General features: G+C 36.8%; 1 protein-coding gene across 3 annotated transcripts; it reads right to left on the reverse strand.

The window, feature by feature from the left end:
- Nucleotides 1-7,628: 7,628 nt before the first annotated feature.
- LOC107767188 (bifunctional riboflavin kinase/FMN phosphatase) lies at nucleotides 7,629-15,980 on the reverse strand. 3 transcript variants are annotated; one of them, XM_016586111.2, is made up of 12 exons: nucleotides 15,282-15,944; nucleotides 15,023-15,167; nucleotides 13,165-13,252; nucleotides 10,969-11,155; nucleotides 9,956-10,086; nucleotides 9,765-9,834; nucleotides 9,605-9,670; nucleotides 9,004-9,158; nucleotides 8,831-8,926; nucleotides 8,397-8,548; nucleotides 8,240-8,323; nucleotides 7,629-8,155 (listed from the first exon to the last, which is right to left on the reverse strand). In XM_016586111.2, exons 3-12 carry the CDS (start codon nucleotides 13,238-13,240, stop codon nucleotides 8,015-8,017), a joined length of 1,158 nt encoding a protein of 385 aa, XP_016441597.1. In that variant the 5' UTR covers nucleotides 13,241-13,252; nucleotides 15,023-15,167; nucleotides 15,282-15,944; the 3' UTR covers nucleotides 7,629-8,014. The 3 variants fall into 3 exon arrangements, with proteins under 3 accessions (XP_016441597.1, XP_016441595.1, XP_016441596.1); XM_016586109.2 differs by having other exon boundaries at nucleotides 15,023-15,980; XM_016586110.2 differs by having other exon boundaries at nucleotides 13,165-13,273; nucleotides 15,023-15,940.
- Nucleotides 15,981-16,843: the final 863 nt, after the last annotated feature.

Below are 16,843 nucleotides of genomic sequence, written 5' to 3' on the forward strand. Positions count from 1 at the left end.
AGAATTCAATAAAATAATAATGATAATATATACTTGTACTAATTAGTATTATAGTAATAAGATATAATATTGTGGTGCTATGATATCTCGGGTTGGGGAGTATACATGCGATATAAAAAAATATATATATGGAAGATTTCTAAATTTATTATATATTTAAATTTTTGACCAATTTCGGTCGGTATTTTGAAAATTAAATAAAAAAAAATTTAACTAATACCGACCGATTTTGGTTGGTATTTTGAAAAAATAAATTTAAAAAAATTAATTAATTCCGACCGATTTCAGTTGCTATTTTGAAAATAATATATAAAAAATCTAATTAATACCAACCGATTTCGGTCGGTAAATATAGTTTGACTGTCAGTCAACGCATTGAAATTTCCGACCGATTTCGGTCGAAACACCTTAGCGGCCATCATTTTTCCGACTAATTAAAAGCGGTCGGAAATCGGTCACTTTTTCTCAATTTTTGACCGATTTTGGTCGGTTTTCATGGACGAAATTAGTCAGCTTTTTAGTAGTGTTAGTAGGAAAGTGGGCCATCTGACTCTAAAATAAAAACTACAAACTCTTTGGAAACCAACGGAATCAATGTCACTCATTGATCTAGGGAATGAATGCTTCCTTATCAAATTTCACAAGGAAGAAAACATGAACAGGGCATTGCATGAGGGCTGTGGTTTGTCCTAAATCAGTTCCTCTCAGTAAGACGATAGGAACCTAAGTTTCTAGCCTCTACCGCAAAGCTAACCTACACTGCCATCTGGGCTAGATTACCAGAGCTGCCCACTGAGTTCTATGACGTAGAAATCCTCCAAAAGGTGGGCAACAACTTAGGTAAACTACTTTAAATCGATACATGCACGTCGTCTACGACCAAAGGGCGTTATGCCCGCATCTACATCGAAGTACCACTTGAAAAATCACTAAAGTCCCATGTGTTCATTGGGAACCACCGACAACAAATCCTTTACAAGGGGCTAAATATGCTATGTACCCTTTGTGGAAGGATTGTCCATTCTCATGTAAATTGCTCCACTAATCACAAGCAAACAACCATACCACCACAAATCAACAATAATTATTTGACTTATGCACATGCAAGCCAGGAGATGCACGCTACTGACTCATAATGGAAGACAGTTATATTCCCTAAAAGGCTTCCAAAATTCGTGTTACAAAAACCAACATTAACTACAAGCAACAAGGCTACAAATTTGCCAAATTCATCAAATTATTCTAAAGGTAATCTGCTACCACGCTCCAATATGAAGGGGATTCAGGAAGACCCATCAGGTACGTCCATCTATCATTCTCAGGTTAATCAATTAAATACTATGTTATCTCCTCAATCAATAGCTAATTAGTTATTAACTATAAAAAATACTTTTGACTTATTACAAACCACAAATGACCTAATGGATCTTCCTCCAAGCCCATCCAAACCACAACAGGCCCAACCAAAACCCATGATGGTGTTAGATGGGTCTACCGATTTACCACCCCAATTACCTTTACCCCCTATAGATAATAATCTACCTAGTTCTACATCATCACACTCCCCTAAGATGAACAGTACCCCTAGACACGAATCCTCCTTCCTTAACAGCCATGTCGGCAGCACCTCTTATAAGGACCAATAACACAACGACTACCATCCACTCTATAAACCCTAGTATAAGCCCACTCATAATTGAACTAAGCAATCATGACCTCTCTATACCAAATCTTAAGCCCACCTCAATAATCGAACCTGACACCTCCTTATCTTTGAAAACTACCCAATTGAACCCTAGCCCATGTGACAAGCCCACTATACACGACACTCCCTCTACTATACCCAAGAAACCGCCTCATTTTACCTCTCACCCCATTACAAATACTGACAAACCATCATTAAAAACACCACACACAATCTTCTAATCAACAATTTCTACCTATATTAAGCAATAGTCATGCAAAGGCACCATGCACCAACCCTTCCTCTAAAAACACAACTACCCTTCAGACCACTCAATATCCAAATCCTCACCCCAGCGAACATGCAACACAATACTCCACCTCCAACAACATATCCAGTGATCTACACTTCCCAAGCACCCAACCCCTTCCACCCACCCCAATCTTGGCTAGGAATGGGTTTGCAAAACCGTGCACTCACCTTCTCAATGATAGTAAACAACCACGAGGTGATAGTTCGTCTCCAAAATCCATAGGATTTAGCCCATATTGTAACAAAGAGCATGACAACAGCCATGACTTACTATGCACCTCCACCAATGACCACATGGTGGAACCATTACCCTCAGACCCAGAACCACTTTCATCATCTGACCTATGCGGAGCTACCCTTTTACACACAGTCCCACTCCCTCATTCCTTGGCTACATGAATATATACACATCCCTCAAATGATTCCACTGTCCCCAATGAGCCCGTTTGAGCCATTAACTCTGTCTTCCACCTTAATGAGCCCTCAACCTCCAAATCCAGAAGATCAAGAACTACTAACTCCACAGGAAATAACAGCAGTAATGGAAGAAATTAGGGAGATAAGAACGGAACCAGTATAGCTAGGGGCATTCCATATCTCCGTCCTCAAGGAGCAATACAGAAAAAAAAATATTACTCAACTGTCCATCAGAGGTGACCAAGTGTCTGATCAAACCGACGCCAATAGTGAACCCAGAAGCAGGGAAGTTTGTTGTGGCGATCACACCAACACTAAGGGAGGTGATACAACCAACCAATGAAGAGAATCCACAAATAGTGGAGCGGGACTCAACACCACCCCAGCGCAATAAATCAAGAAATTTTGTCATCTGGAACTGCCGAGGTGCCCAGTCACCCGATTTTAGAAAAAACTTTTGTTCTCTGCTAAACTACTACCAACCGATACTGGTTGTCCTACTAGAAACTCACCTAATGGACCGCAATTTACTTAAAGAAGATTTTAACTTCACCAATCTATCACAAGCACCAGTTGATGGCCAGGCAGGAGGTATAGTGGTTTTATGAAACGATACTTTAGTTAATGTTACTTTAAAAATCGTCACAAGTCAAGAGATTCATTGCATGGTCCAGGTATGTCCAAACGGTCCACCTTTTCTATTTTCTGCCATTTATGCAAGCATTTTATTCTCCTCCGGGAATGTTTTATATCAAAATTTAATGCATATAGCTAATACTTATAAGGGTCCATGGATCGTAGGGGGTGACTTCAATGACATTCTATATTCGGATGAAAAATTTGGAGGGTCAGCCTTAAATAATAATCGAGCAGATATGTTGCTTAACTGCTTTAACTATTGTCAACTTATTGATTTAGGTTTTAGAGGTAGCAAATATACTTGGACTAATAAATGGAGGAGGGGTGCCATAATATTAGAAAGACTAGATCGTATTGTAGCAAATTATGATTGGCTTAATATTTACCCCGAGGCACATGTGCAACATTTACCCAGAACTCATTCTGATCATTGTCCTTTATTTACTCTTTATAATTATATGCCACACAGAAATAATATTTTTTGAATAGAAACCATGTGGCTGTCACACCACGAATTTCCCTAGCTAGTAGACCAAATTTAGCATAAAAGCCCTCTTATGTTAGAGGCAATTGATAACTTTAGTACAATAGTCAAAATATGGAACAAAGAATCTTTTGGCAATATTTGTTATTAAAAAAATCAACTTACAACTCGACTAGAGGGAATTCAAAAATCTCCTAATTATCCAACTAGTCACTTCCTCCGGAATTTAGAAAAAGATCTTATATACCAATATAATCAAATTCTAACTCAGGAAGAGGATTTTTGGAAGTTAAAATAGCGTATTAATTGGCTTAACCAAGGGGACACCAACACAAGATTTTTTCATCTATCTACCCTCAAAAGAAGGCGACGGAATAGAATCTTAGCTCTCAAAGATTCTTCAAAAAATTGGATTTCTGACAACGACCAACTACAACACCTTATTACTCACTACTATCAAAACCTTTATACAACATCTCATACGACCTCCTACAGGAACTACAATACTTGTACTTATAATAGTCTTTCACAAGCTGACGCTACTAAGTTAGCCCTACCAGTGACGGATCAAGAAATAATTGAAGTTGTGTATTCTTTCTAACCCCTTAAGTCACGCCCAGATGGCCTTCACCCACTATTTTATCAAAAAAATTGGCCTAAAATCAAAAACTCAATCATTCTTTTCTGCAAAAATATTTTCCAAAAGGGCCATATTCCAATAGACTTAAACAAGACTTATGTCTAATCCCAAAAATCAAAAGCCCTACCACTACAACTCACTTTAGACCCATTAGTTTATGTAACACCCTCTATAAGGTTATCACCAAAATTATTGTTAATCGTATTAAGCCCTTCTTATATCACCTTATTAACCCTACTCAATCCGCTTTCCAAAAAAATAGAAGGGCCTCCGATAATGCAATCATAGTGCAAGAATTACTTAACGCCATTCATTACACGAAAATAGACCACGAAAAAGCTTTCGATAGAATGGAATGGAGCTTTATACGCCATTCATTACACTTCTTCAATTTCCCTCCTCAGTTAATTTCTCTCATTATGTCATATGTCTCTACCACTTCTACGTCAATCCTTTTTAATGGATCCCCAACAAGTTTCTTCTCTCCATCTAGAGGCATTAGGCAAGATGACCCGCTCTCACCTTATCTTTTTATTATGTGCATGGAACTACTATCTAGGCAAATAAACAATGCAGTGGATTACAATCAATGGAAGCCTATTACTTTGAATGCTAAAACACCCCAAATATCCCACTTATTCTTTGCGGATGACATTATTTTGGCTTCTAAAATAACCACTTCTAGTTGCCATAAAACTATTGAGTTATTGGAACAATTCACTTACCACTCAGCACAAAAAATTAATTTTGAAAAATCAAAAATTTACTTCTCCAAATACTGTACAACTACTGATAAGAACTTCATACTTTTGTCTTTTAATATACCGGAAGGTAAATCGTTTAGTAAATATCTAGGTTTTCCAGTCTTCACTTCTAAGCCCACCAAAAGAGATTTTCAATTCATAATAGACAATTTTAAGAATAGGCTGGCAGGATGGAAAACAACTCACCTAACCATGGTTGGGCGTACTAATTTAATTAAGGCAACTCATAATGCCATTCCCAATCACATTATGCAAATAATCTCTCTCCCCACTCACTTAATCTCTAGATTAGAATCTTACCAAAAGAGCTTTCTTTGGGGCTCTACCTCCCAGAAAAGACGGCTTCACCTTCTTAATTGGAATGTTGTCACTACTCCTAAGGATCAAGGGGGACTAGGTATTCAACGTCTAAGAGATAAAAATGATGCTTTACTAGCCGGTATTGCTTGGAGGCTATTTCACAAGCTTCACACACACTGGACTTCCTTTCTTATTAATAAATACATTAATACTCCTAAGCATCCAATCCAAAGAACTTCCATTATATGAAAACATATTATGCGTGGGTGGCAGACTTGCCAATCTGGATTACAATGGCACGTTACAAAAGGAACTCATGTTCACTTTTGGACTGACAATTGGCTTGCTCCAAACACCAATATTTCAAGCCTCATACAAAGCCGTTTACACAACAACGAAGCACAGCTAACAGTAGCCAAGGCTCTCCATTTTAGTAATGGAACACAAACAACTCTTTCCTTTGATTTACCTTCCCACATAATTCAAAGACTAAACAACACTTACCTTCCTAATTATGGGACACGACCCGATCATTTGATTTGGGGTCTAACTCCCACAGGCATCTTCAGTGTTAGCTCATGCTACAAAGTACTCACCAAGTCTACACAAGGTGCTAATCATCACGGATAGATTTGGCACCTACCCATGCTGCCAAAAATTAAATATTTCTTATGGTTGATTAGCCATAATAGACTGCCTACCAAACTTTACCTCCAAAAGTTGGGAATTATTACCTCTAACATATGCACAATTTGCCAAGCTGGAGAAGAGTCTATAAGCCACATCTTATTACATTGTACACATGTCACTCTTTGTTGGCGAGACCTAAAACTAGGGTCCCTAATTCATTTTTTAAACATAACTCACATTCTAAACCACGTTTGGCTAAAACAACTTATTCTCAAAAGGGCTCACATTTTTCTAATGGCCTTCCTATAAAAGAGTTAATTCCTTTCACGTTATGGCATCTTTGGAATGTTAGAAACAAAAATTGTTTTGAATGTGCGAACCAAAAGCCTTCGATCTCAACAATTCTACAACTCACTAATGAATATCACTTTCTAACTAACCACTCAACCAAGAATTGTAATAAGTTTCCTATGTATGTCAAATGGAACCTGCCCCCATATCGAGTCCTTCAATTAAATACGGATGGGGCAGCCAGTCAAACAAAACCAATAGCGGATTTTGGTGGGGTATTCAGAGACCACACAGGCAACTGGATCATGGGCTATGCGGGACATCATCCGTTCACTAACTTTATCAATATTGAACTCATGGCTTTACTACGTGGATTGCAAATTGCAATCATGCACAACCTAACTCCACTGGAAATTCAAATGGATGCACAAGAGGAAATAAACATGCTACAAAATAATGCATTATTAGACTCACCTCTGTTAATTGATTGCAGATTCCTGATCCACCAACTGAGTAAACCTGCACAGTAGAGACAAAGTGAACTTGTATTTAGGGATGTCAAATTTGGCCCAAACCCAAATGACCCGTCCAAGGTTGGGCTGGTTATTGACCTGCTCATTTGTTGAATGCAACACATCTTAACCCAACTCATCTCAACCCATTTAAAGTAATGCTGATTTTTAACCCAAATTGATCCATAATTAACTTTGCCAAAATATCTTAGTAATTTTCTTTGTTTGATATGTTATATATGACCATAGCAAAAGAAAAAAAATTATTTCGTAATTATACAATTCATAAGAAAATAACACGTATTAAGTAAAGCTTGATAAGAGTTGGGCAGGTTGGGCTATGATCCAAGTTTTAGTCCATCTTGACCTAACCCATCTTAGCCCAAGTAATTTGTGTGTGGGTCATTTGACCCGCCCAGTTATTGACTCACACAATTTTGACCCTCCCAAATCGGTCCCAACCCGGCTATTTGACACCTACGTGTATTCAATTTCAATCAAGAAATTGAAGATGTGGCCCAATATGCACAAAAGTGAACTTTTGAGCTCCTTCACTAAAATGCAAATAGAACACTAGCAATGCTCCATATTACTACTTGTCGTAACAAACTGCATTCATTCCAAAATATTTGCCAATAAATGGCAATTTAAACAAACTTCTAATGATTAAGACAAGGAAATGTCTTTCTTAAGTGGTGTTTAAAAATATCAATAATATGGGCCGAATAGTCGGTAGCCTCATGCTACGAACATCCTTGATAGACACTAGCCTCATGCTATGAAGGATTTTACTCAATTGAAAGATCAAAAGGAAATGCCATTTGATTCATTAAAGAAAGCAATCTATTATCTGCACCAGCTTGCATGCTTACAAATTATTAACAAGTTATATATTATCAACTAACCGAGAATATTTCCCAACAGTTTAACTGTGTCTAAAAGGAAAGAACGCAAATGCCTCAATGTGAAGTCCACTCATTTCTTCAAAATGCAAAATCACAACCACAAATACTTCTGTCATAAGTAAAAATCAAGAAAATTACATTAGTAAGTCTATTTTGTGAACCAAATGGACACTTAGATGACACCAGAACTTGAACTTCTCAGTCCAAGGATACAACACTTCAAACCTTAAGCACTTTAACAATGCTTAACCCACTTTATAAACACTACTTGGTTAATATTATTCTCAATAGTTATAAAGTCAATTATTATATTTTTTTGGTATATAGAATTCCATGTAGTTGACGGAAATTCTTCTGCTATAATTCTGGCTGCACCAGGAAAACAGGGCAGATGCAATCCCAATCAGAAACAACGAATTCCAACAATCTTCAATCATCAATTGTCTTGATGCAAAGAGATTTTAAGGTATGGATCGTCCTTGTATTTCAAGTATTGAGGAAGTTCGAGAACTCTTTCTGCAATCCTCCTGTCCTCGTGAATCTTGGCTATCAAGGCTTCAAGTGATGAAAAATCAGCCTGTAATATTGCAAATAGTCCGGTGATATGAGCAAGTGCTTTCAGAAAGAAAAAAGAAAAATAAGAGTAACTAGGCCACAATACCTCCGGCCGTATATAGCCCACAACAACTAGGTGCAATTCCTCACCATAAAAGTCCTCATTGAAGTCATGAAGCAACCATGGCTCCTAAAAAGTAAAGTTGTCTTCAACAAACCAAAAAAAATCAAGAATAAGCAAGAATATGTCACGACACACTTACTATAGCTTTCTCTGTGTTATTAAAATATGGATTCCAACCAATGCTCATGACCATCTTGTAAACACCAAGAGTTGATAGTCCTGCCCATCCAAAATATACACCCGCTGGATGTTCTGAAAGAATGGCTGAATAACCTTCTGGGGATAAATTAGCTGAAAAAATATTTGTTACCATAAGAATAGAAAAAAAACATCAAACTGTTAGGCCATACAAGGCAAGAAAATAATCTTTCAAGTCCATCTAACAATTGTAGATGTTTGAATACAAATAACACATTGACATAAAATCAGAATCTCTGATATGATAGGTTCACAAGAAGCTAAAATTCCAATAACAAACTTGTGTGAAATTCTAACAGCCACTTCAAGCGAATACAGATACTGAGTCAAACATTTATATTAGCCATTCAGCAGAAGGAATAACGATGAGTATACCTGTGGGGATCCCAAGAACCTTTGAGCCGCGCCCAAATCCCTTAATGACAGGGCCACCTATATACCAAGGTTGTAAAGGCAAAGTACATTCTATTCCTGCATATGCTTCCAGTCAAAAATTGAAAGAGAAATCAAGCACACTCCATACAAGTAAAGCAGTCATAAAGACTTACTATCTTGAAATGCAGGTAATCCCCACTTTTCTAGTTGCAAATCTAGAAGAGAAGTGATCACTTCATCAGCGGAAGTATAAAGATGAGACTGTTTTGCAAGAGATGGTACAGCCACAACTGCCATTCCAGCAGCCTTAGCAGCAGTAACACCTGGTCTAACATAGGTATCTGGTCGAGTTAACTTTCACTAAGTTATGAGATAAACAATCTACATCCAATTCAAAACTAATATGGACTTGAGAGAGTAAAGGGCCATATTTCAGCCTAGAAAATGCAAAAGCAATGACAAGGAATTTTAAACCTCATTATCCATGAAATAAAAAATAAATCTAATAACTGTAGAAATTATAAATTATGATGTCAGAAGTTAGTAGCTAACGTTATTTAGTCCTATGTTGATATCCATCTTAACATGTGTAAATTTGAGCTGAGCATGATAAACTCAAACAAACCCCCCTCAATGTCTTCTAAGGAGTAAAACACCCCACTGATACCCTTCTTTTTCTTCCTTCTTTTGACCAGTAGTTAGATTTTCTAACGTGCTCCAATGCTTCTGATAGGATCTAGACAATCGACATAATCTTTGAAGAGAAAAACTCACATTGAATCTTCAATGACAAGAAAGCTGGATGGATCCATGTTGAGTCTTTTAGCTGCTTCAAGAAATCTTCCAGAATAAGATATACAAGAGTTAATTCAACATCCATAATACCAGATTATGAAATGAGGAGGACAAAGATAAACAATTCATCCAGTTTTACATTTCAGGAGATGGCTTTCCAGCTTTCACTTCGTCTCCTCCAACAATGGCAGAGAATGATTCTTTCCATCCTGAAAATAATAAAGAATATCCCAATCAAAGCACCAAGCATAAATGCTATCTTACATGCTGGACTGGCAAATACCTTCACAAGGAAAGAAATACCTCTCTAACCATATTTTAAAACCCTACCCTGATGATGAAAAATTTTGGTCTCTATGTTAGACTGAGAAGAATTTGAAGCCAATGCCATGGGTACACCATGACCCCTCAAATGGTTAATCAATCGATTGGCCCCTGGAAGAGCTTTGATATTGCGCCACCTATATCAAAATGATTAACAAATTTCTATCAGAAATTTGGACTGGAAAGTATCTGCAAAATACAATAGATATACAAGTTCCACAACTATATAGCAGAAGCTCTCGCAAGCAATCAGAGTTTTACTAGCTCAAAGAAAAGAATTCTAAAGGTAACACCAATCCAACATTGCTTTCACTCTCAGCAAGAGTCAAGAAAATCATGTTCCTCAAACTACCAAGACCATAGGTGAGGTGATCACCCTTATTCCTCCTACCCCCCCCCCCCCCAAACTCCCCGAACAGAAGAACAAAAGAAAAGGGAAAAACTTCACTCCATTTAACTTAAAAACCAACAAGTTCAATATACAAGAAACACAGATGATTGACGAACAAACAAAACATAGTCATTTCTTTTTCTTTTTTTAATAGTTAATGTATCTTCATTCTTTCATTCCTTGTTTTTCCTTTATTTCTTTTGGTGATCTTCTTTTCTAATCAATAAATAAATAAATATCACTAAAAGCAAGATAAAAAGAAAGAAACATGTATATTTGCATTTTCTAAATTGGAGATCAAAACTTGGTTCCCCTATTAGTAATTCTCCGCAATATAATTACCACTTGTACCTATTTAATTTTCAATAAGGGTTTTGAACAAAACGAAAACCCCAAAACTCTGTCTCTAGTCCTCTATTCTCTACTAACTAAGTTGCAATCTATCATCCATGCTCCAACTATAAAACAGCTTTGTAACATTATCCTTAACATCCATTAATAGAATTTAAGGAAAATAGTCTGCCTATTAATATTTTAGTGTGAATAATCCTCCAATAGTCTATTCAATTTCAGTTTGTAGCAATCAATAAATAGAAAGGAAATGAAACTAGTTTTGCTGGTTTCTTACTGGTCAGATAGCATTGGGTAAAATTGTGAAAGAAATTCATCTATTGATAATGGGAGCCCATAATCTTCGACAACTGCAGCTGCAGCTTCTGTAGGGGTTTTCCCGACTATTTTGGGAGCTTCTCTCCCATCCCATTGCTTTCCATACTTAACTAAGAAAGCCTTTAAAATCTCACTCACAACACCATCTGTCAGAACAAAGAGGTCAAATTAAAATTAGAAAACAGGAGGGTAATAAGAAACGCAAATGCCCACAGGGAAGACATTGGCAATATGTTTGATCCTATGCAGCAGTTAACTCTACAACAGTATGGCATTTCTGTCACACAAAAGGTACTTCACAGTGATATAATCATTATCTTTGAGAGCCGGAGTGCATCTCAAATTCTGCATAGAAGTTCCAAATAGTTGCCAGTACACTAAGCATTAAGGGATCTCATATTAAGCATATTCTCAAACAAGACAATTTGATGAAAGAACTTCAAAACAATAAAAAAAAACTTTTACTACAATCTATTCTACACGTAGAGTAAAGATTACAACAGTCAAAGATAGTGGAATTGGCAATAACTTTATCCAAAATTTCAAAGTTTCTGGGCATTTAATATTGCTATTGGACATTGTAAAATTGAAAGGAAATGAAAAGAACTCCGGCTTATTGATGGTTGGCTACAATTGCGTATTTTGGTCACTAATTGCACTCTAATACACTGCACTTTACTAGTGTTTGAGCTTTAAATGGTATTGTTTTGTAGTGAGTGTGTGTTTTGTGCCTTGTCGGAGGGATTCCGAGTTATGAAGAGGTTGAGCTAATTCGAGCTATTTTGGAGCTTTGAAATCTGAGTAAAAGCCCAAGGATTAAGTCAGGATCGTTTTCGGATATTAACGAACGAATAGTGCACTTAATGGGAGAAACAAAGAGTTGAGCAGGAGGTTAAACCAGATGTGTGACCGCGCATGAGACCCCCTCCAGCGTGCACTTGAGCGCACAAGTAACGCAGTGCACTGCCAGAGGTGCGCGATCACACCTCCAGGTGCGCGGCCGCGCACGTCCACTTTCGAAAACTTTACCCGGGCCATTTTTTGTAATTTTGGAGGCGACTCCTTTTGACCTATATGAAGCCTAGCTTGTCTAAACACAGGGTATCTCGGATTTTAGAGCAACTTTTGGGAGAGAAGAAGGCAAGGAAACAACGGAGACTCAAATTACTTCATCCAATTCATTCAATACGGAAGTTTGTTTGATTTTGGGAATTGTAATGTCTTCTTGTTCTTCTAATACTCTTGTGATGAATAACTTCTTCACTATGGAGTAATATTCCTTAGGGTTATTGACGGATATTGTGATTGGCTAGTGTTTTGGGGCTTTACTTCATGTTAATTGCACGAATTCGTTGAATGAATATTAATTGAATTGCAAAGCCAAATTGTGGTTTTACTTTAATCGAAAGACAAGTGTTGCTGCAATTCGCATCGTGTTATCTTGTTTGGGTTGATTTTACACCTCTTAGGTAACCGAAAAAGCTTAGAGAATTGACCAAATTTAGAAGAATAGTCGAGAGACGTTCTTTGAAAGATCTTTCATTCACTGTATATTCGCATATGTTCCTAAAACATGTCATTAGGTTGGTTAACGGAACTCTCATTCATTCGGAGGAAGAATTTGAATCAATAAGATAGCCTAATCATTTGTTGAAATCGTAAGAGTCAATAGAAATTAAGAGTGAACTTAGCACGAAGTTACCCGGAATAATAGTTAATCACATATCCTGTCACAGCCCTTACTTCTCACCTTGATATTCAATCGTTGCTACTTAGTCATTAAATTTCCATTATTTTCTCACAATCGATAATTTAATTTTTTAATATTAGTTGATAATAACATAAATCAAAGGCGTATTTCCTGGATAGTGTTAAGCTGAAGATTTATTAGAACATTATTTAAACCAATCCCTGTGGAGACGATTTAATACTATATTATCTCTAGCGAGCCTTGTTTCACACATTGGTTTTGCGCTCGTCACTTACGATTTTAAATATTGGAGTAGAAATTCAAAGTTATGAAGAACAAATACCATGAATGATTTAGGAGAATGGCCGAGAATATAATTTTAGAAGGGTACGGTCAAATATTCTCAACAAAAAAAAATATTGTTCTCAAAAAAATGTAAAGTCAAACAACACTAGCACTACCAACCTGTATTAAGAAGTGTACCATCCAAATCAAGGATGACACCAGAAAATAGCTTCTTCAAAGTTCGTTCAACAGACATCAAGAGTAATATCTGCCACGTAGAAACAGAAACCTATGTCCACGTTATGTGAATATAAGATATACTCGCACGTTAATAAAGCTAAATACATGAATTTAATCTTGAAGTCAAATGTAGACATAAAATCAATATACAAACATATGTGTATCATGATTGCATCAGAAGTAACGCTACTGTTACTTGGAATTCATTTTACGTTTCCTGCTCACCATCAAAACTGCGCAAGTCCATAATGGGCATGAGGCATATAAGCATTCAATATTAGGACGAAATATATGTTAACTTTCCATCCCACATACACAGAGAATCATGTCAAACATAAACATAGATACCTTTGTAAACTTTGAACTCATTCTGACACCATATTGCTCATCCCCAACTAGGGATGTCAAAGGGGCAGGTCGAATAGATTTTGGACCAGCTAAAATGGATTTTGGTAGAATAAAGTTAAGATCCAACACACCCAAAGTTTACTCGAGTCAATAAGGATTGGTTAATTTGGACCAAATAAAAGGGCTTAACCCAACCCAACCAACGCAGAAGTCTTAGGTACACTAAGCTGAGATTTATAGAATTTCAATGTAACAACCTCCGGTTTGGCCCAAAAGAGTTCAGCTTGCTAACAAAAATTACTCCCTAAAAGAGTTAAAATGGAAAGGAGCAAATAAACTATAAACCTGACATAAGGTTATCAACTTTTGCTAAGAAAGTAAATGGAAAATTTTGAACATAATCAACCAATAAAGTATCAAATTCACCTAACTATGCAACTGTAGTCAGCCATCTTTTTTCTTCAAGAACCTCGAGTATCCCAAGGAGCCTTTTTTAAATAAACAGATTTTTGAAGCTCCAAAGGGTTTTTCAATTAGAAAGTGACAAAACATTTGTTTAAAAGGAATTATCTCAGAGTCGCCACTTGGCATGTAATCTCAGTGTGCCATGTCACCATTTAAAAGCAATTTTTCCTTAAAAACATATTTGACTCTAAACTAGTTTGCACCTGAGATTTTGAGTAAGGGGTTCATTTAACCCGGGAGAAGGTGTTAGGCATTCTCCGAGTCCCGTGATAGTCACGGTTGCGTACATGATCCAATTGGCTTTTAAAATATTCAAATTGAGGTAAAAACACACAAAGAGCAAAAATAAACACAGAAGAGGCTCATGGTTGTTCACACCTAATAAACAAAAGAAAAGAAAAATAAAATATTAACAATCCTATATCTATGCTTCCTTCATAAGCTCGTCACGACCTCCAGAATATTTACAAAGTTCTTTAAGGGCATTCCCCGGATAAGATAATCGACTGAAGGGACAACCTCTCGCCTCAACAAAAACTAAAACACAAACGCCCTAAAGGTTTGCCTACCCAAATGTGGTCGGCCTAGCATGCTCCTAGCGACCCGAGTAATTAAAAGAGAAATAAAACGAAGAATAATAAAATCTTTCTTATGCCCAAATTCCTTCTCGTTATTAACCAAACCCACATCCAACTTCAATCTTTTCTTTCAAATCTCAAATACAACACTGTACTTTTGAATTGTGATTTTAAACTAAATAAGCTATGGTAAGGGAGGAATCAGTAGAAGACAAAACCCACCAAAACAAAGAAGACATATCAACTTCAGGCCAAGAACATTAAGTTTAAACTCAATAGATCTAACACATGAAGCATGCATAACACCTAATCATGCAAAATAAACAACCAGCTCATACAATCAATCCTCTAAGAATCAACAAGCATATAAAGTCAATGAAATAAGGAAGCGATGTCAAGAAATGGACCTCAAAGTAGGGCTCCAATTAAGTAGCTTTGGCAACGTATGCAGCGGCTAAAATGGACATCAATGTAACTCGACTCAAACACGAACCATCGACTGGACACAAAACCGCAAATGGATACCTCGAACGACGACTCGACCACTCAAACCTCGAACAACATATCAACAAACAGCTCGAAATAAGCTTTAGTGAAGACAAAACTGTATTTTTGATTCAATAAAGAAAAGCTCTTTTAACAAAGCTTCATAGCAGAGACAAACACCGGACAAAGCTTCAAAGCTAATACTCCAATAGACTGAAATCTATGACAGTGAAACTCGAACAAAATCCGGAATGAAAATTTCGACCAAGACCAACAAACCAAAACTCGCCGGCAAACTCGAATTCCGCCAAAGACCTCGGCAGCACCTCTTCGAATTCCGCCAAAGCTTTGCAAGAAATGGAGCTTAAGGATGAGAGGTTGTGTGCTTTTGGATACTGTTCGACAAAGTATTTTCGGGTAGCCTTAGGTTCGATTTTTTTTCTGTTGATTCTGGTTTCCTGACCTTTAAGAAGAAGCAAAAGAATTCAAAACTCCTCTGTTTTGTGACTGTAGTTCTCGTTTTTTCTTTTGAAGTTCCCCTCTATTTATTTATTTTTATTTCAGATCTGTTTACCCGTAAAATAAAGAACAAAGTGAGAAATATAAAAGGAAAATGGTTAAACAATGTCGTCACTGTCGCCTTGCCATCGCTGGCGAAGAAGATGGAGGAGCAACAGAGACGCAGCGAGCAGAGAAATGGGAAGAGAGAGACGGGAAAAGGGAAGGGAGAGGAGCGACAGTCAGGGTGAAGAGGGGGTGGGGCGGTTCCCGGCGGGTTTTCTTGAGGGTGGAGAGGCTCGTCTTTTGTCTGGGGGTGGGCGGCCGTTCTTTGTGAAGGGAGGTGGGTGAGGCTCTAGAGCTTCTTAGGTATTTTGTTGTGTTGTAAAATCTGATGGGTTGTGTGGGCTAAGGGAGATTGGGCTCAGGGTTACGCCAAATTGGGTCCGGGCTCCAAGACTCTAAAAAATGTTGTCCAAAATCTTAGTTATATCCCTTTAATATAAGATAAAAATACTATACAATGCAAAAATCAACTCTAATTAATTAAACTAGACTATATTAAAATATGAAACTATTTTTTGTATTCTTAGGATATTATATTAAAATAAAAGTGAAGATAAGTAAATTAAAATCCTAGTAGAATTAAAATAATATCATTATAAAAATGCTAAAAACCTTAAACCAAGTAATAATAAAATGTACGATGAGATGGGTATTATAAAGATGAGCCTATTTTGTTTTTTGATTTTTGAATACTCAAAACAACAAAAATAAAAATAAAAGTAAAAGTACTTATATATACTAAAATCTTATAAAATTAATATAAACTCAAATAGATATGTATAGAATATTGGAGTAGCTTGAACAATCAACGGGTCAAAAATTACGTGCTTACAGCTGCCCATTTTTGCTTGGAAACTCGAAGAATTTTGGAGCAAAGAATTAAGTAAGCAACGTAATTGGTTCTGACCCGACACTTATTTGAAATAAAGATTGATAAAAAGACTATGACTGAGCCTTGGTATCTGAGATGCCTACATATCCTTGGCTATAAAGGAATCAGACCACGCGTAGTTCAGAAGTAGGAGAAGTAGAGGATGATACCGAGGTGGAGAGTCGATTGAAGTGTCGTCGAGGTTTCGGTCCGCGGTTCCTGCCATTACATCATAAATTGAAAGCAAAAATTATAACAAAAAGAAAAGAAAAATACAAGATCCTATCTACTTCTTATCTTGAATCTT

The sequence above is a fragment of the Nicotiana tabacum genome, chromosome 4, assembly GCF_000715075.1.
Source record: "Nicotiana tabacum cultivar K326 chromosome 4, ASM71507v2, whole genome shotgun sequence".
Lineage (NCBI taxonomy): Eukaryota > Viridiplantae > Streptophyta > Magnoliopsida > Solanales > Solanaceae > Nicotiana > Nicotiana tabacum.

Coding starts and splice junctions, on each gene's coding strand:
- LOC107767188 (XM_016586109.2), bottom strand. CDS start 13,240: ATGTCTGTTGAACGAACTTTGAAGAAGCTATTTTCTGGTGTCATCCTT. Junction 11,156..13,164: donor TGGTACACTTCTTAATACAG/GTTGGTAGTGCT, acceptor TTGTTCTGACAG/ATGGTGTTGTGAGTGAGATT. Junction 9,671..9,764: donor GGAAAGCCATCTCCTGAAAT/GTAAAACTGGAT, acceptor TTATTCTGGAAG/ATTTCTTGAAGCAGCTAAAA.